Source organism: Chinchilla lanigera, unplaced genomic scaffold (assembly GCF_000276665.1).
Source record: "Chinchilla lanigera isolate Chin_1 unplaced genomic scaffold, ChiLan1.0 scaffold00021, whole genome shotgun sequence".
Classification (NCBI taxonomy): domain Eukaryota; kingdom Metazoa; phylum Chordata; class Mammalia; order Rodentia; family Chinchillidae; genus Chinchilla; species Chinchilla lanigera.
Genome location: NW_004955422.1, coordinates 10,155,315 through 10,175,639, shown reverse-complemented (window position 1 = coordinate 10,175,639; position 20,325 = coordinate 10,155,315). Strand labels below are relative to the sequence as shown.

At 45.5% G+C, this 20,325-nt stretch overlaps 1 protein-coding gene across 4 annotated transcripts in view; it reads right to left on the bottom strand.

Annotated features, from left to right (window-relative positions):
* Commd9 (COMM domain containing 9) overlaps positions 1–20,325 on the bottom strand; it is a 36,246-nt gene that overhangs the window by 10,563 nt on the left and 5,358 nt on the right. For 2 of the 4 annotated variants that reach the window (XM_005384120.2, XM_005384119.2), the window contains exons 2-6: positions 14,431–14,556; positions 12,657–12,796; positions 11,264–11,298; positions 10,759–10,862; positions 9,571–9,750 (exon numbers count right to left, since the gene is read on the bottom strand). In XM_005384120.2, coding sequence (XP_005384177.1) covers positions 9,610–9,750; positions 10,759–10,862; positions 11,264–11,298; positions 12,657–12,796; positions 14,431–14,556 — 546 coding nt within the window. In that variant the 3' untranslated portion in view covers positions 9,571–9,609. Of the gene's footprint in view, positions 1–9,032; positions 9,751–10,758; positions 10,863–11,263; positions 11,299–12,656; positions 12,797–14,430; positions 14,557–20,325 lie in introns of those variants that run through there. The other 2 variants (XM_005384118.2, XM_013514314.1) reach the window with 2 other exon arrangements.

Below are 20,325 nucleotides of genomic sequence, written 5' to 3'. Positions count from 1 at the left end.
ACAGCAGAGGCTGTGGGCGCCGCAGGCTCTGAGACTTCTGCCCTTATGTCAGCACCCCTCCCCCTAGAGCTGGGCCCAGGCCAAGAGCTGAGTCAAGCTCTTTTCTCCTCGGCCTTACTATCCTCCAGCAGTGCCGGCAAGAAGCAGGGGCTGGTGACCACCGGACGTTGCCGCCCAGCCAACCCTGTTGGAACACTCATCCATTCATTCATTCGTTTCCTCACACAGGTGCATACATTCAGCAAACACGGACTGAGCTTCTGCAGCTGCAGGCACTGTCCCAGGTGCTGGGGATGAAGCGCTGAGCGAGACCCAGGTCCAGCCCTCAGGGAAAGGCAGACCGGGGACCGGATAGCGCTGGCCACTGTTCCCTCTTCCTCTCTCCCTCCACACCCTCCTCACCCTGCGCCCACTTCCCTTCTCGGCGACCAGGGCTGTCCAGCGCTGTCACCCTGGACCCACCATCCTTCCCGTCCCTGGGCGTCACACCCTTGACTCACACACAAGCCCATTTCTTCACCTTTGCTTCAAGAGACTAAAATGTAGGCAGAAATCACGTTATAAAGGACACCAAAGACCATTTTTCTGAATCCAGTCTTTCTTCCCAGGGCAGTCAGGAGCCACTTCAGAATTTCAGGAAGGGAATGGCATTAGATTCCATTTGGGGAGCTCCTGCAGCAGGGAGGCGAAAGGACGGAGGCGAGAAGGGAAGGACGGCGAGCCCGGAGGCAGGGACACAGGTTAGGAGGCCTAGGGATGACCCGGATGAGAGATAGCCAGGGCTCCTTGCCACCTGCGTCCGACCCCACCCCATGGAACCTCCTGCCAGAGCAGAACCGAGGAGGGGCCTTCCGCCTGCGGCAGGGCTGACAGAGGCAGCGCGTCTCGCACATACCTGAGGTCTAGTCAGGAAAAACGAAACTCCCTTTCTCCTTTTTAGAGAGGATGGAGTTGAGATTTAGCACCAACCCAATCTGAGTTTGTCCTGACCTCCCACCTGCCAGAGGCTGAGGACCGAACTCTCTGTGGTTTATCACTCTGAAGTGCTGTACCTGCCCTGACGGTGGGATTTCCAGCACTGGCCAGCAGGGGGCAGGAGCACGGAGGACGCAGTGGGTGTCAGCTCCAGAAGCAGGGCTGGGGAAGTCGGGCAGGGGGTCCTTGGGGGGCCTGACCCCACCCTGCCCCATTCTTTCTTTTTTTTTTTTTTTTTGCACTGGGCCCCGGGGTAGGGTGGGGGCGGCTCTGTAAGCGATGGGCTTACAGAGGACTCTGTTACAGGAAGCTTCTCCTTGCTGGGTTGTGAGGGAGGCCTGCCCTCACCCCACCTTCACCGCTCTGTCCTGGTCTTTGTTTTATTAGGCCGGAGCGGAAAAATAAGGAGAACAACTGCGCCATCTGCTGGGCACGTTGGGCAACTCCAGCTGCATCCCGGTGAAGAGTAGGTGGAAATTTCCTTCCGGTTTGGATTCTAGGCATACAAACAACTTGAGTCACTTATGACCCCTTGACAAATGATCTCTTTCATGGAAGTAACCCCAAGGGCGCTAAAAGGCACTGCGCTAAGAGGCACGAAGGAAAAGGTCCAAGCGGAGCAGCAGGCCCATGAGGCTGACTTCTGAGGGCCATGTTAGGTGCTTCTCGGGCATCCAGAAGGGTGAGCAGGTGTCAAGCCAGGGCCAAGGGAAAGCATTCCAGAGAGAGGGTACGCCAGGCACAGAGGCCGGCGGCCAAGGCTGACACCTCCAAGCAGGCCCGGCCAAGTCCCCTCTTTTCTTCCTGCGCTCCAGCAGTTGGGAAAAAAACCAGGAACTTCCTCTGTCTCAGGAAATCTGATCCCTGAACTCTGACAGTGGCAGGAGCATTGGGTGTCAAACTCACTCTCACTCTCACTTCCTTCACCCAGGGCCCCCATCTTTTCCTCTTCCTACCTAAATGCTAGGAACGGTGAACAAGCATCTCCACGGCCATGGGCTTGAGATCGATGAAGGCCAGCAAGCATGGTGGCAAAGTCTGAGAATGGTTTTAGCTGGGAATTGTGGCCCAGCCAAGGTAGATTTCTGAAGAGCAGTGTAAGTGAACATTAACTCTGTCAGTCTCCCTTTCTGATCCATTCTGTGTGATTCATTTATGGCTTACCACCACAGGTCAAATATGGGCTAGTTTCTGGAACGGGGACACAGATGGATCTATGGGTGCTAGGCAGGCACTGTGGTAGCTGCCGAGGGAACCAGGTTCATGAGCTACGGTCTCCATCCCCAAGAAGCGCACACGTCCACCTTTCAGTCCCACACGGTGCCTTTTTGTTCTCTGCGCTTCCTCCATGAAACCTGCTTCCAGGATTGCATCGATAAATTAAGCTACACTGAGCCATAGTCAGCTGAGCAGGCCTTCATGACAGTGCCTGGCAAATGTTTCTTACTACCCATTCTTTCTGTTTAGTAACAAGCCCCATCCACTCTCTGACCCTTCCACAACCCCAAGTGCTAGGTGGTGAACACAAGCTTGCTCAGCTAGACGGCACTTCCTTCTTACCTTGCCGCTAAGGCTATGTGATGGTGCCAACTTCCAGGGCACACCCACGTCTTCCTCCTACTTTCCCATAGCTGGGACACAGACTTGGAGTACAGCATTGAGCAGACTTCGCTCACAACAATGATGGCAATAACTGGTGGGAGGTGGAGGAGAAAGATGGATGAAATCCATGTCCGTGGTCATCTCGTGGAGCAGAACCACCCTGGTCCTCCAAGCCTCCTGCCAGCTCAGACTTCTACATAAACCACACTCTTTAGTCTGTGGAAACTGGGCTTTTGTTAAAGCAGCCAAATCCGTACCTAACTAATACAGTGACTCTCGCTTCCTGAAGCTTAATGAGCAGACAAGCAAAATACTTCGGGTAAGAGTTTTCTCTGAGTTCCTGAAATTGCAACCAGAGGCCAGCCCATAAAGATGGGGGACCCTATATGTTCATAGAATACCCCCGGTGCCCTCTGCTGTCCTAACGCATCCTTCAATTTATTTTTTTTTGCACAATTTGTTGGGATGGCATCGTATTTTGCTGTGTGATGTCCTGGGTCATATGGCCATTCCAACTTTGAAACCAGTAGCCAGGACATTTCCCTTTTCTGGCCAATGAACCTGTCTAGCGTTCTGTATGAGGCATCAACTAAGAATAGGGTGTGACAGAAAAGTACAGAAATAAAAAAGAAGCATTACAGTAAAGGAACCATTTTCATTAATTCCACTCAGAATACTCTTTGCTTCAGACATACTTAAACCATCACTCTTGCCACTTTCTGAAGCAGTTCTGGAAGTTCTCTTTCATGAGTATCTTCAGTTGTAGTGTTGTGGCTGCCTCAATGTCCCAAACTGATTCAAAATACATACCCTTCATGGTCATTTTGGCTTTGGGGAAGATGCTGAAGTTGCATGGTGGCAGGTCCAGTGAATAAAGTGAATGAGGGCCCACTGAAATGTTTTTATGAGCCTGCCTGTCCATTGGATGGCACTTGGGAGCAGGATTCATCATAATGTAGGTTACATCTCATAATGACACTCATGACTGAGGACTTCCAGAACTGTTTCAGAAAGCGGCAAGAATGATAGGATAAGTGTGTTCACATCAAGGAGTATTTTGAAGGTGATTAATGATATAGATCTTTTGCTGTAATAGTTTTAAAACATTCCCTGCATTTTTCAATCAGACCTCATAATTATCTTCTATGGTTTCTATCTAGATGTCCTCCAAAACCTCATGTGCTCATAGATGGTGCTTATTGGAGGTGACAGGTTCATGGGGGGCAACCATATTTATTGGTGGATTAGTCCACTGATAAGTTTATAGCTGTTGGGGTGGGCCTGTTCAGAAAAGGTGGGTCACTGGGTTGTGGCCTGGAAAGGTTTATTGATATGCCCCTCAGGTCCTCCCTTTGTTCTTTATTTCCGGCTGCCATGAGGTGAGCAGGTTTTCCTCCACCAGGCTCCTTGGCCATGCTGTTTCTTCCTGGGAGCCAGCTGACCACGGACAGAAACATGAGCCAAAATAAATCTCTCCCCCTTGAAGTAGTGGGTGTTGGGTATTGTGTCCCAGCAGTGAGAAACTAATACATTATCTCTACATACACACACGATGCAAAAGCCCATCAGAGCTTTGCCCAAGAGCACAGGGCCAACAGAAATCCAGCCTTGCAGACACACTCTCCAGAGTTCTTGACATTTCCTTAAAGAAAGAACGATCCTCTGTTTTTAAAGATTGACATCCTCTGGCACCAAGGAGGAATACTACTAGTAAATCTCTGTTCTTTCTTAAAGTAGCTGTAAAAAGGATGATTAAACCACAGAAATGTGAGCACTCCTGAAAGAAGGAAGTTGTGCAAAGGTCAGCAGGGTGCAGTTCAGAATGTTTAGGAACTATCAGCATTTGAAAATCAGCAAATACAGGTTCAGAATAGTTCTGTAAATGTTCAGCCACTGGAAAACTTTCAAAATGCCAGACAGCCAATGGCTCCTCCATTAAAATATAAAAAGGAATAAAGAACAGATCTCACCTGTGATAACATCTCAGCGAACAAAACAGCAGAGAGCCTCTCCCCAAAAGGCTGGACTTGCTCCTGGAAATTTGTAAACCCCAAGACCACAGAGCTTGACTAATGATGCTCACTGCGGCTGTGCAGGGAACTGGCTGGTGTGGGAAAGCCCTGACTTGGAAAGGGTAAGGCAGGACTGATGAGGGGGAGCTGAAAGTTGCCAGGTTAGGGATGACTTAAGTGATCTGTCAAGAGCTGAGTGTTCTTATCTTCAGAGAAATGGTGAAACCACTGGCTTTTAAATGGAATGACCTAGATTTGAGTTTCAAATAGCCCAGGATCTCTCTGGGCTCCCTTCTTCTCAGTAAAATGCACAAATACTTATGAATAAAGCTCCACCAACTCTCAGGGATAGGGTGAAAGCAATACATTTGGGAAATGTTTCAAATACCTCCATGGGCCACATAGGTGACGAGGTTTATCTTAAGCAAAGGCACTGTGATGGAGTGCTCGGTATTCCTCACTGTTCTTTTGTGGATGAATGAAAACTGTCTTAAACAAAGAAAAGTTCCATTCAAGTGACAGGGTGGTCATAAGAGCCAATTGCAAAAATCCCATTTCTCTTCCTTCCTAGCATATCGTAAGACTGGACTTTTTTGGGGCTGGGGATTTAGCTCAGCGGCAAAAGCGCCTGCCTGGCATGCGCAACGTCGTGAGTTCAGTTCCCGGTACCGGAGAAAAACCAAAAAAAAAAAAAAAAAGACTGGACTTTTCTGTCCTCTGTGAAGTTGAGCACGCATGGCCATGTGACTTGTCTGCCACTTCTGAGAAGCTGTAAAATCACAGGTACGATCTGGCCCTTCCTTCACTCCTCCTTTGGTGACTGTGGAGGCACGTGTTGGCACAAAGTCGACCACCGTCTTGGGCCCCTTAGTGACTACAGTGAGCCGCAGACTCACCCTTTGTCCCCAGCCATTATGGGCCATGTAATATTGGCAAAGAAACATTTGTTGTGCTAAAAGCCCGTGCGACCAGCGACTGTATCTTACTGCAGCATAGCCTTGTGTTGGCTCTATGTTCGGATTTTCTGTATTTTTGAAGCTCTAACATGTGGGACTTTGATCCTGGAGAGACTGCCCTTCCCAGGACTAGCACATTCCTAGAAGGTACAGAGGAATCCCTGTATGTTTTTGATACAAATTTACCAGTCCAGAGCCACACGCCCAATTGGTCTTTCACCAAACTCTTACACACAATGCTAATGTTTCTCCTGCCTTGGATTACGCGAGTCAGAGATCATCTCTATGACCTAGAACTCACCAAAAGCAGTCAAACCATCTGATGCTGTATTTCCTTGGACTGCCTACCCGCTTCAACCATTCCTTTGTATGAAAACCCCGATAAAGGCTCTGGGCTCTCTCTTCCTGCCTCCTGACCAACACAGATCTTTCCCAGTGGCTCTGTGTGACAGGCTTTGCTTCCTGTTTCCTAGGCTCTGTGTATAAACATCTTTCATGACAGTCATTTCTGTGTCCCTGAACCTTACCATTCCTGATTCAAACAAAGCCGGTGCACATTTTTAGAACGATTGGTGCAGCAAGCAGGTGGTCGGGTGCCGGCCGGAGGTGACGTGAACTTAGATTGCTCTTGACTTACTACCTGCACACGATAGGCAGAGCTACTGCTTGGAAAGGCCTTGCTGGTTGCTAAAGTGCTGCGGCTTGGTTAATGGCCACTGCACAGTGCTTTTTGCCAGCTGTTGCCATACATTCCTGACCCAAAGCTGTGGTGCTTCAAAAACTATGTCCTTCCCAAGCTGCCTCGTAGGTTAGAGTCTGGGGTAGAGAACCTAGGAGCGCTTCACGTTTTTCTCCACATTGGTGGAATACCCAGCCAGGATCCAGGATCCAGGATCCGGGATCAAGCACCTGAAATAACTACAGGAGTTTCTTGAAAAGACCTCCTTGAAGGGGATGAGGAGGGACTAACCTTCTAGGGCTAAGGGACAGGTGTTACCCACTGACTGGGCAGCAATGATAACAAAGGGGCTGTCTGAGTTATTTGGATTGAAGTACCTAGTGTCTGGGAAACTCAAGAGACCACTTCCCATTTTTTTTCTAAGTTCTGCTGTATCAAATCTCAGCCTGTTTCCAGGAGTCACGGGAGAGTGCTCTGCCTGAATGTCCACTCGTGTCAAGGGCCATTGGTGGGGTCAGTGCAGAGGGGATCATGGTACTCCACAGATGTTCTAAGGCTGCAGACTTTTCGGCTGTTGACTTGTTCCCTGATGCTGTGACACAGTGACACGTCCCTTCCTTGGAGACCAGCAGCTCAATGTTCAATGAAGGAGAAAGATCTTTCATCCTTTTCTCCACCTCTGAGGTCTAGAAGGCCTCCCTGCAGTTGGGCTTTCTGTGTGAGACAGAAGCACGGCCCTCACTACCAAAGCACAGAGGTGGTCATTGCTGCTGATGCCGTCAGTGAAAGCCCAGGGAGATGTACTGGCCCCAGCGGAGCCATGTACATTTATGGCAGCCTCTGCGGCACACACACTGAGCGGGATGAGCCTGTTGCTCTCTTGTGGCCAGGCAGTAGAATGTTTTGGGCAGCCAGGAACACAGCTCCCCGGAGCCTGATCCTTGCCCTTCTGTGCTTGGAGCCTGCACATCAAAGACCCCTAGGGAAAGGGCGGTTTGCAAAGCTGCTTCATCACTCGAAGTACAACTGGGAAACTACAGAAGTATTCAAGGAACTGCCTGTGAGATCAACAGGAAGTTAGGAGGTCCTTCTGAACTAGGATCAGGCCCACCAGAAACATGGCACCTACAGACAATCCTGCCTCGCTAAGAGCAAAGGACAAAGCCCTTAACTGAGCAGGTGAGACAAGGGGTAGTAAGCATTCACGGACTTTTCCTTACATGTACTGAACACCCTACAGGTGTCATGCACTCAGATGGCTCTGCACAGCTCAGTCTGGTGGAAGAATGTCCAACTGCCTGGATCCCTATGCTGGGCTCCTCGAGTGAAGTTAGTTTCTTATGAGTGTCTGAAAGGACAAGACCACAGGGATTTGAGACCTGTTTGTAGGTCACAGAGTAGAAGGAAAAGAGAGGGATGAATTCATGACAAGGCCAAACTCAACCTAAGGGTAAAATCAGGGGCTCTCAACCTGGAAGTAGGAGACTGGCTTAAAGGGTCCCCAAACCATCACAGCATGCAAGAAATTTAATGTTCATTTCCCACAGAAAGAATCTACAGCTTCCAACAGATTGGCAATGGTATGGCTCCGGAAAGGTTCACAACTGCTTTTTTTCTTATACTACTAGGGACTGAACCCAGAGCCTTTGCACTAAGCTACATTCCCAGGCCTCTTTAAGTTTTGAGCTAGTGTCTCATTAAGTTGCCCAGGCTGGAATCAAACTTGTGATCCTCCTGCCTCAACCTCCCAAAGTGCTGGAATTTTTAGACATGCACCACCACGACTGGCTAAGCCACTTTAAAAAGAGGTCACTCCGCTTCCAGGAGACATGAGGCGAAGAGGGTGTTGAAATTTGTTTTAACTTCCTGGCATCTCACTGAGTGAGCAGAGCTAAGCCTTTTCCTCACTACTTCAGTTTCAAATTTTTCCAAATGAAGCTCAGTACAGAACTCCAGCGCCCCTTGCTGAGTCTTGTGTAACAGAAAGTTGGAGAAATCTGGGCCCAAGTCCTAATGAGGCCATTTCCCAGCAGGTGACTAAACCTCAATGAGCTGGTTTCCTCATCAATAAAGGCAGGATAATAGCATTCCTTCTCATATAGCTGTTACAGTAGACGGAACAATGAACGTGCAGAACTTTGTACTTTCATTCCCATTAATAATCGAAGCTAACATCATTGAGCCTTTCCTATGAGCCGTAGAATAAGTGCTTTTAAGTATGTTGTATCATTTAATCTGATGACAAGTTCTATGAAGTAGGTGCTATTATTATACTTATTTAATAAAAAAAAGTAAAAAGAAAAAGAGGGTGAGAATTGAGTTACAAAGAAGCAAACCTAGTTTCAGATCCTAGTGGCCTGAGCCCCAAGTACACAATGTATTCTTAACCTGCGGTCTCACACCTCCACCCACTCCATGCACACCCCGTTAGAGAAGCTGCCAAAGTACAGGGCTTAGAGAGCAGACTGCAAGCTATGGGCACAGGGATGATGTGGATAAAGAACAAGAAAAGGTCTTCTCGCATGGGGTCCGCGTGGTATGTGAAGCACATGGCAGGGATGAGCTTCTATCCTTAGCGTCTAAGGAGCGCTGCTCTCCTGGCTCTTGTGCCAAGTGCAGACTGACTGTTAACTCTGCTCCTTTCTGTTCCATGTGACCAGCAAAGGTGAGGAGGGTGCTAAGAGGATTCTTATACCTGGTTTTATGCCACACCAGAGGTCATGGGCTTGGCTGGGAATCAGGAAGCTGAGATCTTCAAGAACGAGGTAGCACTGGCCAAGGGCAACAATGGAGGTGAAAAGAATCATGACCAGAATCATAACCTGTTATTTATTTCCAATTACAGTATTCTCACCTCTCCCCCAGGAGCGATTCAAACTTCGCAAGCTGGGGAGATGGTCCAGCAGGGTGAGGGAGCTCAGGGGACACCCGGGAGGGACCACGCTGCGGGGACCCAGCTCTGTGAGATGTGCCTGGCTTTTCTGCCAGAGGGGCAGGAGCAGCTGGCCTCGTTCGTTTGCTTCCGTTTGTTCCCGGGTTGGAAATGAACTCATTAGGTAAGTTCCATGGTGCGGGCACGAATGCCCCACACAGCCATGCAGAGGCAGCTGATGGAGCATGTGTTCCCTTACACTGCACAACAGTGATCGGCCCGCACCCAGGAGCCTTTCAAAGGTGGAGGCTTCTGTTCATCTGCTTCAGAAAGAGAAAAACAGGAGAGAACAGCAAGGATCCGGCTGCATCTCCCTATCTGCCTGTGCCTGGTGGATGGCACCAGTCCCTCCATCCCACCACCCTGCCAGCTGTCAGCCAAGCCGTGGCCTCAAGGGGAGGCTTTGTTACTGATGCGGCCGGGACGTGGCAGTGGCACTGGCAGCTGACCGGTTCATTTGTTGGCCACAGCAGAAAGCTGGTCTCGGATGCGGCCCAGCCCATCTAACATAGTGTCCAGCGTTTCTTTGCTCAGCTCCACGGTCACATCAGAGGTGGAGGGTTTGTCCCCGCACAGACTGGGATCTTCCTGGATCTGCAGAGAGAACATGGCCTACAGTCAAAGCCTTCTCTCTCCCCGGCTCCCTGTATGGAAACCCACTCAGTCCTGCTGCACCTCTGCAGACAGGCTCTCTGCTGAGAGGCGCAGGGAGCCTGAGCTCTCACAGCCAGCAACTGGGGAAGGTGGAGGGGAGGCTCACAGGCCTGTGTCACTTTCCGCCTACAACAGGGCCTAGGTGCATACTGGAGAAGGCCACACTGAGACGTGCCCCTTCGCCAACACCCTAAGGCTCGGTACCCAAGTGACCCATCGCATGTTCACACTTTAAGAAGTGGGCTCTGTGGGGTACACAAAATAATCCACTGAGTGCAGGAAAAATATTGCAGCTTCTAGACTTCTAAATCTCACCTTTAAAAGAGAAACAAATTAAGCCTTACTGCTACCTAAAAGAGCAGTCAGAGGTCTCTTTACTTCTTCATATTCTTACATTTCTGGGTGACTGCTGAAGCAGACACAGCAATGCACTGTCTAGTTTTAGCTAGTTTTATAAAGTGGGTGTGACTGTAAGAGATTCCTGAAACAACTATAACGTGAAGATAATAACAAGGGCACATGAACAAGAAAATGAAGAACTGACACGTCCCTACCAACAGCAGCTTGATCAGCCAGCTGCCAAGGGTATGGCCTACCCTACTGGTTAAGAAGTTGGCAAAAATCCAGAAGGCTTTGTCAAATCTGAATGCATGTTCCTACTGTTAAAGCTAAACTTCTCACTTAGTGTACACCTTTAGGCATCAGAAAATAAATAACGAAATGTTTTGCATTGCTGTTTTAAAACTTCTACTTTCAGTGTGTGTTCTAGTATGTTCACAGTATGTTAATACAGTAGTGTAATTTGTGAATAAGCAGACACATCTGGGGGATGCTATGTTTTGCTTGTTTAACTTATGAGGATGTTAGCAGCTCGTGTCACAGATGGCATGGGAGCCCAGGATACTGCTGCCCCCATTTTCCGTCTAACGAGCATGGCGGTGGACTCACCTTCATCTGGAGCAGGCAGGTGGGAATGGCCATGCGGCTGATGCTGTCTGAGGAGGTTTTGATATCCACCCTCCAGTCCAGGTCAACGAGGCGTGGCAGAGAGACTGTGGAAAGACAGCTTGGCTCAGAGCTAGCTCACGCCACCCGTGTCTGCCAGGCCTCTCTGGCAGGTGGCTCTAAAGGCTGTATACATAAAATACATTTGATCTATGCAGCAAATCTCTGAAAGACACAGATGGGGTGATGACCAACAAGGTCTGGGCCTTACTCACCGGGCTTCTGCCTGAAAACCCAACCCTCCAGATGTCACAACAGAATGAAAAGTGACACAAGGCACAGAAGATGTCATGGCCTGAGTCTTAGGAAGAGTGTCACCTCAGAAATGCACAACGCACAAGAGTGGTTTGGGATTAGAATCATTTCTTTTGATTTTTTGTTATAGTCTCTGGTCACTTGGCAGCTTCAGAGCTAGGGTTGGGGACAGAGGGAAGAAAGGAGTACTCACTTTGACTTGCTTGAGCTTCAGTTCTCCAAGCAGATCTGTTTAAGAGGAAAAGATGAAGAAATAATAATGGAAAACAAGAGGCAAAATTGCATTTTCTCAAAATGAGAGAAACCTGAGCCTCTGACTTTCCTATGCTCTTCAGACCTCTTAACAGGAAAGGACCTTAGAAAACTCGCCCTCCTAAAAACAGGTTTTTGTTTATTTGTTTTACAAAGTTCTCTGAGGTTAAGGCTATAAGTGCTATTAGTTTTTAAGACTTAGAACAAAAAACAAAAGGCTTATTGCATTGTAATCTTATTGCCTTATTTTTCTCAATGACAAACAGAGAAAAGGTCAATGTGTCCCCTAGTGAACACTGAATACATAGAGTACTGCATCTTACGCAAGACACGCCAAACAGATCTGGCTGACGCTACAGCAAACATCATCAGTGAGACGCTAAGAGAGTCAGAACAGAATGTGGTCATGTACAAAATAGCTCCAAATAAATAACAACACCCTTGAAAATAGGCATTATTAGTTATTACTAGTACAAGTCTGTTCAAGCCTTTTGCGAAACAATGTCAGTTCTATGTGTCTGTTCAAGCCTTCTGCGAAACAATGTCAATTCTACGTGTGTGTGTGTGCGTGGGGGGGTAAAGATCTGGCCGGCTCAGAAGATGTGCAGATAATTCACAAAACAAATTAAAACTGACTGATAAACACAAGAAAAAGCCATTCAACATCACTAGTCTCAAAGGTATGTAAACTGAAATGAGGCAGCAACTGGTGTTTAAGGAACTGGGAAAAAAAGGTAAGAAAAGATCTACTGAGTAAAGGTGAGAGGAGAAGGGAATGCTGCGTCCTCCTGGTGGAAAGGGGTGCCACCTTTCTGACGGCCAGCTCCATCATACAAGGCCGAAAGCCACATGTTCAAAGCCTCTGGTCCAGTAAGGGACTCATTAAATACAGGAGCAAAGTTTCTACTATAAGCTGTTTCCTAAAGTGAAAAACTGCTAATACCCTAAATGTACACCACAAAGGAATTTTAAAACCAATTCTTTCATATAATGGAGTATATTTAAATTTAACAATTAAAAATTTAAACTGATACTGAAGGTAAATATTTGTTGACCTGAAACATCATTTATGTTGATACTATTAATTGAAAACAAACAAATTATAAAATGGCATGTTTTTCTGTTAGAAATAAAATAACCTCTCTACATATGTAAAGAGAAACAATAAATGTCATAAAAGAATTTCCATTAAGGAATTCATACTGCTAATTTCTAGGCAGTAGGCTTCTAGGTGTCATTTCTAATTTTTCAACAATGAATATACAGTTTTATTTCTAGACCAGAAAATGCAAGTAATGACATAAAAGAAGAAACTCTAAAAAGTGAGGACTTACACATGCTCTAGGATGATTTTTGTCAGCAGGTTTTTGAGGTTCTGGTGGAAATTTTCTGGAAAGAGAGCCAGAATCGCTTCAGCAGAGGACAGGTCCCGGAAGGTCACCAGCCTGGTGAGGCGGTGCAGAGCTTGGAGCAGCTGCAAGACAGAGGGGCAGGGCTGGAGCTGCAGCAGCAGTGGGACGGGGCGGAACACGGGGCAGGGGCAGCGTTCAGGGCTGGACACTGACACAGGTGCTTGAATGAGTCACAGAAGCGTGGACACCTGTAGCAGATGCTGATGCTCCATGTGTCCCGGCCACCCCAGGCCAAGACTGACGCCACTGCCTGGCTTCCGAAGCTGCCGGATAGCGGGAAACTATACATGGACTAACGGTTAATACACCCCTTTTCCTTCTGTGGGAGTATCTGACCTTCAGTTAACTTTCTGGGACTGTTTCCCTGGTAACCTGTGAGAAGCTGAAAGTTAGCTGTGTTACTAGGCAACCCCGCACCGGTCCAGTGCCTTCTGGACCGAAAGGCCTGAGCACATAGCTGGGGCCCACAGTGCCAGGCCCCCGAGTGGGGCTGTAAGCTCCTTGCAACAGGACATACCGGTTCCTGTGGAGTACGGGCTTTGAATCCTGGGTGGCAGGAGTCTCATGTCCTTGCCCTTAAGTTGTCACTTGGAAGGACAAAGAAAACAAACAGCTTCTGGCTGGCTGTGCGGACCACCCCTGGGAAGGGAGTGTGGACCCTGCCCTGCTGTGTGTTCCCATCCTGAGTCCCTGTGGATCTGCCGTCCAGTGAGGCCTACAGTGACTATGATGACGTTCCGCTGAGCCAAACAAGCTCTGGAGGTACCTGTTTCTCTGGTACACCAGGAGCTTGCTTCACTGGATGACACAAGCCAGAAGTGAGGGGAAGTTAACCCTCTACCAGTGAGGGGTGGGAGTCAGCGCACAACTCAACGACACTCTATGGGCTCGCCTCCCTCCCCTATTTGATTTTTCCTGCCTCCTCTTTTGTGCTGTCTAGAATCACTGCCTGAAAACTAGCTGTACCTAGTCCTCACCTCAGTGTCTCCTTTACGGGAATCAAAACTAAGTTTCCGACTCACTTCCATACTCTGGTCTCTGCCTTGTACTATTCTGTACAGATTTCCATGAGCAAAATTTCTGATGAAAGAAATAGCACCACCAGCCTATTTGGATGAAGAGATGCCAGTTTTAGAAGCATTATCTGTCCTCAAAAAGGTAAGGCTGTCCCTGCTGCATTAGTTAGGATGAGTCACCTCCTCTTGGTCACCTGCTGAGATCAGGTGACCTGCACGGGAGATGTCCGTGGGGCAGAGGGATGAGAAGGGTGTGGTACCCAAAGCCCCACGGAGAAGCCCGAGTGAACCCAGTGGTATTCAGCTCTGACCTCCACACTTCTGCCCTACGATCCTTGAAAAGTCTGCCCTCAGCTATCCAGCTGACAGGTCACCATCATCGGCAAGTTACAGGCTGGGAAAGAGAAGTCACCAAGGCTGGCTTTTGTCTCCACTGTCTGAAAAGAAAATGATCAGAGCTCTGCCCCTGGGTATCGCTGCCCCATCTATGCCTTGCTGATCATAAGGGGATGTTCAAAGACAAAAGCTTCTGAGTTCACTAATATTAAAAAAAAAATCTATATTGTTAACAGCTTCTTCAGGAGGAAATTCTTTAGGACATGGCAACAACTGGGAAGTCAAAACAGAGATTAACAAGTGATCAGCTCAACTGGCCACAGGTCGTTTCTGACCATACTTACGCGCTCTGCCTCCTCCTGAGTCACAGACAAGCTGGAACACGTCATGTCCAAGAGTTTTTTTGAGCCAAGGGCTGAACTGGAAAAGCTGTCTTGACACAGCTGCCTGACAACATCCTTCGAGGAAGCCTAAATTAATTCACACATGGGAAAAAGAGTCAAGGCTGAAAACACATGTTTTTGAATAATATTGTCTTAGTCATTACATGGCATATTTGAGACTTAAGATTTAAAGGAACATATGATATTTTCACATCTTGGAAGACAGACTAGACATACTTTTCTCTACTCTTTCTGCTAAGAAAACTGAAATCCCTAGGCACTATACAGAAAACAAATGTAAGAAGACTCTAAAAGGGGAAGAGAAAAGGTAGATCACCTAGGGCCTTGAGAGCCAAGTGACCACACAATGGTGAGTTCGCTGGGTTTTCTTTTTGCCTCAGAGATCCCAGATTTTGAATTGAAGAGGGCAACGTGGAAATGCCAGTGAGCATAAGAAAAAAAAAAAAACTCCAAATCTTTGTCACTATCTGGAGACATAGTACCAAGTCCAGTAACTGCTCTAGTTCAGCCACGTGTCACTGTGAAGCCACCCCACCGATGTCACTAGCGGCTGAGAGGGAATCCTGCAAGGCTGTAATGAGGGTCCCCGCACCGCTGCTGGACTGGTATCACAGAAGGCCAAGGAGGCTGCTGGCGTCTTTTTCCTCACCAGTCAGTACCAAGCCTCATCACCCTGTGATTTTAACGAAGACCATTAGAGGGACAGAGCTGCTACCAACACCCAGCAGAAACAAGAAGCCACTCCATTCAGATACCAGCAGGAGTCAGCGGGGAAGCTGTTCTGCTACTTCTTTTTTTTTTTTTTGGTTTTTCTCCGGTACCGGGAACCAAACTCACGACCTTGCGCTTGCCAGGCAGGCGCTTTGCCGCTGAGCTAAATCCCCAGCCCCTGTTCTGCTACTTCTAACTGGTACCACTCAGGTAGTTCCTGCTTTCCTTACCCGAGCAATGTCAGAGAAAGCCAGCTAAAACGTAGGATTCAGAGGTTCAGAGCTTAATGTGAGCATGTCCAGGTGTGAATAAAAACCACTTATTAAATGAGGAACCTGAAAGACCTCAAGTTGAATGACAAAAGATTTTAAAGCAGTCCTGATAATAACACTTCAATATGTAATTATGAATGAGCTTGAAACAAAAAGGAGAATGACTCAGCAAAGAAATGGAAGATATTAAGAATAAAATAGAAATTTTAGATCTGAAAAATATAATACTTAAAAGGCCCACAGCAAGATATATAATTAAACTTCTAAAAATGAAGGGCGAAGTGAAAGTAACTTGAAAGCAGTAAGAGAGAAACAACACTTTGAAGTAAACAATTACCAGAAAACACAGAGACCAGAGGAAGCGGCATGATATTTTTTAGGTGATGAAAGGAAACAAAGAACTGCCAACCTAGATTCCTACAGCCAGAAAAAACAGCCTTCATGAATGAAGAGGAAAGCAAGACGTTGATTCATTCACTGATAAAAAGATAATATAAAAAAAAACCTGTCACTAGATCTACCACAGAATAATGGCAAAATGACATTCTCTAAACAGAAAAGAATTAAAAGGCGGAGGGATCCAGCTTGAGGACTGCTGCTGCCATCTTGAATTATAACCGTCATGATTTGCCCTTGAAGAACAATGCCCCCTTCCCATTGTCTGCCAGCACATGTTGTGGAGCATGACATGCAGAATCCGGGCACTGTCAGGGCCATGAATGTGCCTGGGGTCTTTCTTTGGTTTCTTGGCACCTTTGGCATACAGCAGCTAGTTCTTTCACACCACATTTTTCTAGAACAAGAAGGAATCCTGGACTATCAGGAAGAAGGAACAGAACGTGTAAGAATAGGTACAAAAACAGAAAGTTTCCTTTTTTTCATGAGTTTTCTAAATTATATTTAAAGGCAGAGGCAAAAATTATAACACTGGTGAAGCTTGAAATGTAGGTAGAGGAAATTTTTAAGACAATTGTGAGGGAGGGTAAAAGGGCACAAAGGGAGGTAAGAGTTGTATACCTCATCCTAGCTGTTAAAATAAGCTATGCATAATGCAGTAACTTGAGCAACCGCTAAAACGGTATAAAAAGAAGTGCATTTTAGAACCACAGATTAAATCTAAGTGGAATTCTGAAAAAATTTACTGTTAACAGAAATATTACACTTTGTATTGTCTTAGTTAATACTGAGATAGATCATATTCTGGGCCATAAAACAAGACAGACAATATACTCCATTATTCCAGTTAAACACCTGGAAACTTAAATAACATACTTCTAAATAATCGAAGTTCAAAAAGCATCAAGGGAACTTAAAAAAATGAGATTGAATGAGTGAAAATGAGAAAATAGCCTATTAATACTTCAGGACCCAGCCACTGGAAGTGTTGGGAAGAAAACTGACAGAATTAAATGCATAGATTAGAAAATGAGATAATTTCAAATTAATAATTCGAGCTTCCACTTTAAAAACCAAGGAAAAAAGAGCATAATAAGTCTGAAAGAAGAAAAGAAATTAATGAAATTGAAAATGGAAAGGTTAAGTAAATGAAGCAAAAAGCTGGTCTTTGAAAAATATCAATAAAACTGACAAACCTTCAGCAAGACTGACAAAAAGAAGGCACAAATGACCAATATCAGAAATGAAATAAAAGCATCACTATAGAACCTTAGACATCAAAAAGATAGTATAGGAAACCCTCTGAATAACTGTGTATGTATAAAGTTGACAGCTGAAAAGAAATGCACCAATTACTAAAAAAACCACCACCACCACAAAACCCCCAATTATTACAAACCCCCCATAGGAAATAGGTAATTTGGATATTCCTGTAGCTATTAAGGAAACTAAGTTCATAACTTTAAAACACTCTCTCAAAACAAACAAACAAACAAACAACCCTCCAGCCTGGGTGGTTTCACTGGCAAGTTCTAATAAACATTTAAAGAACTAACCAATTCTATGCAATGTCTTTCGTAAAACAGAATAGGAGGGAAGAATTTCCAATGCATTTTGTGACTCTGATTAGCCTGATACCAAAATCAGATAAAAATAGTACAAAAAAGAAAACTACAGACTAACATCTCTCATGAAAATAGACACAAAATCCTTACCAAATATTAACAAATAAGGATGAGCAATATCAAGGCTGATCAAAAAATATAGTGTATTTAAATTAAAATTTCATTTACACTGGAATTAAAAATATACCAATGAAATATAGGACATGTATGCTAAAAAGAACCACACAATATAGAAGAAAGAAATCCAGGGAAATCTAAATAAATATGGAGATATCATGTTCTTGGATTGGAAGAGTTAATATTCTAAACCTGTCAATGCTCCTTTGATTAGTGTGTAAGTTTAATGTAATTCAAATTATTATGGCTTGTATCTAGATGTCCTCCCAAAGCCTCATGTGCTCACAGGTAAGGTTTTTTGATGTGGTTATATCTGGGGTGTGCAAATGTGGATTAAGGGTATATGAATAAGTATAAGTAAGGGTGTAGTAAGTATAAGGGTGTGGTAAGTATAAGCAAGGTATAAGTAAGGGTGTGGTAACTAGTCCACTGACTGATTGAGCCTAATTCTGGATATGGATAATTGGAAAGCCCACTCTGGGTGTGAGTGGTACTACCCAAAAGGCTTGTAGCCTGGATAGGATAAAAAGGAAACGGAGGCTTGCTGCTAGTTACTGCTTCCTGCCTGCTCTGCCATGCACTGCTTCTCCTCTGTCATGCCCCTCTGCCATGCCGCCCTACCCTGGAGCCAGCCAACTATGGACTGAAATGTCTACAAACTGTGACCCAAAATAAACCTTTTCTCCTTTAACTTTGGGTGTTGGATATTTTGTCTTAGTAACCAGAGAAATAACAGCAATCAAAAATTTAGAATTGGGCATGGTGGTACACAACTGTGATCCTAGCACTCAGGAGTTTGAGGCCAGCCTGGGCTACAGACTGCGTTCAAAGCCAGCATCAACTACATAGAGAGACCCTGTCTCAAAAGAAAATAAAAAAGAGTTTAGAAATTTTCTTTTTTTTTAGATATAGCTAACAACATCATTCTAAGATACACACTGAAGGACAAAGGACGTACAATAGTTAGTGCAATTTTAAGAAAGAATGAACTAAAAGAATCAATCTATCTGATTTCAAAATCATACAGCTACAGCAATGAAGACTGTAGTACCTTCAGAAGGATACACACATGGATCAATGCACAGAGTAGAGAATGCTAAAATATACCCACGAAAATACACTCAACTGATTCTTGACAACAATGTGAAGGTAACTCAATGAAGGAAAAATATCCTTTTAAACAAATGGTACTGAAACAATTGGATATCAAAGAAAACCCACTCAATTTAAGTCTTACAAACTTTATACACAACTCAAAAATGAATCATGGACTTGAATGTAAAATATAAATATTAGAATAAATGTAAAATATAGCTTTTAGGAAAAAAAAAAAAAACGGGAAAATCTGGGATTTATGACTTGCCAAGTTTTTAGACTTGATACCAAAAACGTAATTTGTAAAAAGACAAATTGTACCCCATTAGATTAAATCTATTGCTCTGAGAAAGAGCCCATCATAGGTTGATTGTTATGTTCCTTCCTCCCCATCTATGTACTGAAATCCGAATCCCTCGTTATCTCAGAATGTGACATTATTTGGAAACAGTGTTGCTGTACATGTATTTAGTTAAGATGAGATTTTTAGGGTAGACTAATCGAATATAATCAATATCCTCATGTTTAAAAAAAAAGGGGGGCTGGGATGCAGCTCATTGTGAAGGTTTTGTTTCCATCCCAAGCACCAGGCAAAAAAAAAAAAAAAAAAAGACATTTGGATACAAATAAGCCATGCAAAGATAAATGCATGGATCCACAAGCCAGCACATGTCAAAGACTGCTAGGAGAGAGAAATGGGACGAACTGTTTCCTAAAAAGTACCAATCTAGTTAACACTATGGTCTTGGACCTACAGCCTCCAGAACTGTGAGACAGTAAGTCTCTGTTGTTTAAGCCACTCACTTTGTACTTTGCCATGATAGACCTAGCAAACAACAAGGGTTGATTAAAAAATATGGTATGTGTTTAAATTTTAAGAATTCATTACATTAGGGGGCTGGGGATTTCGCTCAGTGGCACGGCACCTGTCTGGCAAGTGCAAGGTTGTGAGTTTGATTCCTGGTACCAGGAAAAAAAAAAAAAGAAGAATTCATTACATTACAAGACACATTTTGCCATTAATCCCACTTAAAACACCTCACTTCAAACACATTTATCTCATTATGCCTGACACTTCCTGAAGAAGTTCTAGAAATCCTCTTTTGTGCCTGTCTTTATGAAGTATGACCAAAAATACTGTGAATACTGCTGCTGAGTGCCATCCAGTGAAAACGGAGGCTTGGAAAAACATTAAGCTTGTGTCCTTATACATATTATTCACCAAATCTGGTACCATGTAAGAGGAGCGATTCAAACCTGCAGACACACAGTGGCTGCTGGAGACCCCAGAGGCCACCATAGAGAGACACAGCAGTGGAGGGAGCAGCAGGCATGAAGGACTGCATTAGCTAGTGGTGAGTGCTGAGGGCTCAGTCATTGTGCACAAGACAACGACTGGCCAGGAGCCATCTTGGAGAGAGGAGCTGGCTGAGCTCAGAACTCAGAGTGGCTGCTGGTTCTATCTAGTGGCTCCTAGCTGGGCTCAGGCCCATGGAAGGCACACTGATGGCTGCAGAATGAATGAGTCTGGTCTTGGTGAGGAGGTGCAGGCTTGTTGAAATTATCCACTACCCCACCAAAAAGCTACTGCTGGTTTGCTGGGATAAATCAACACAGAT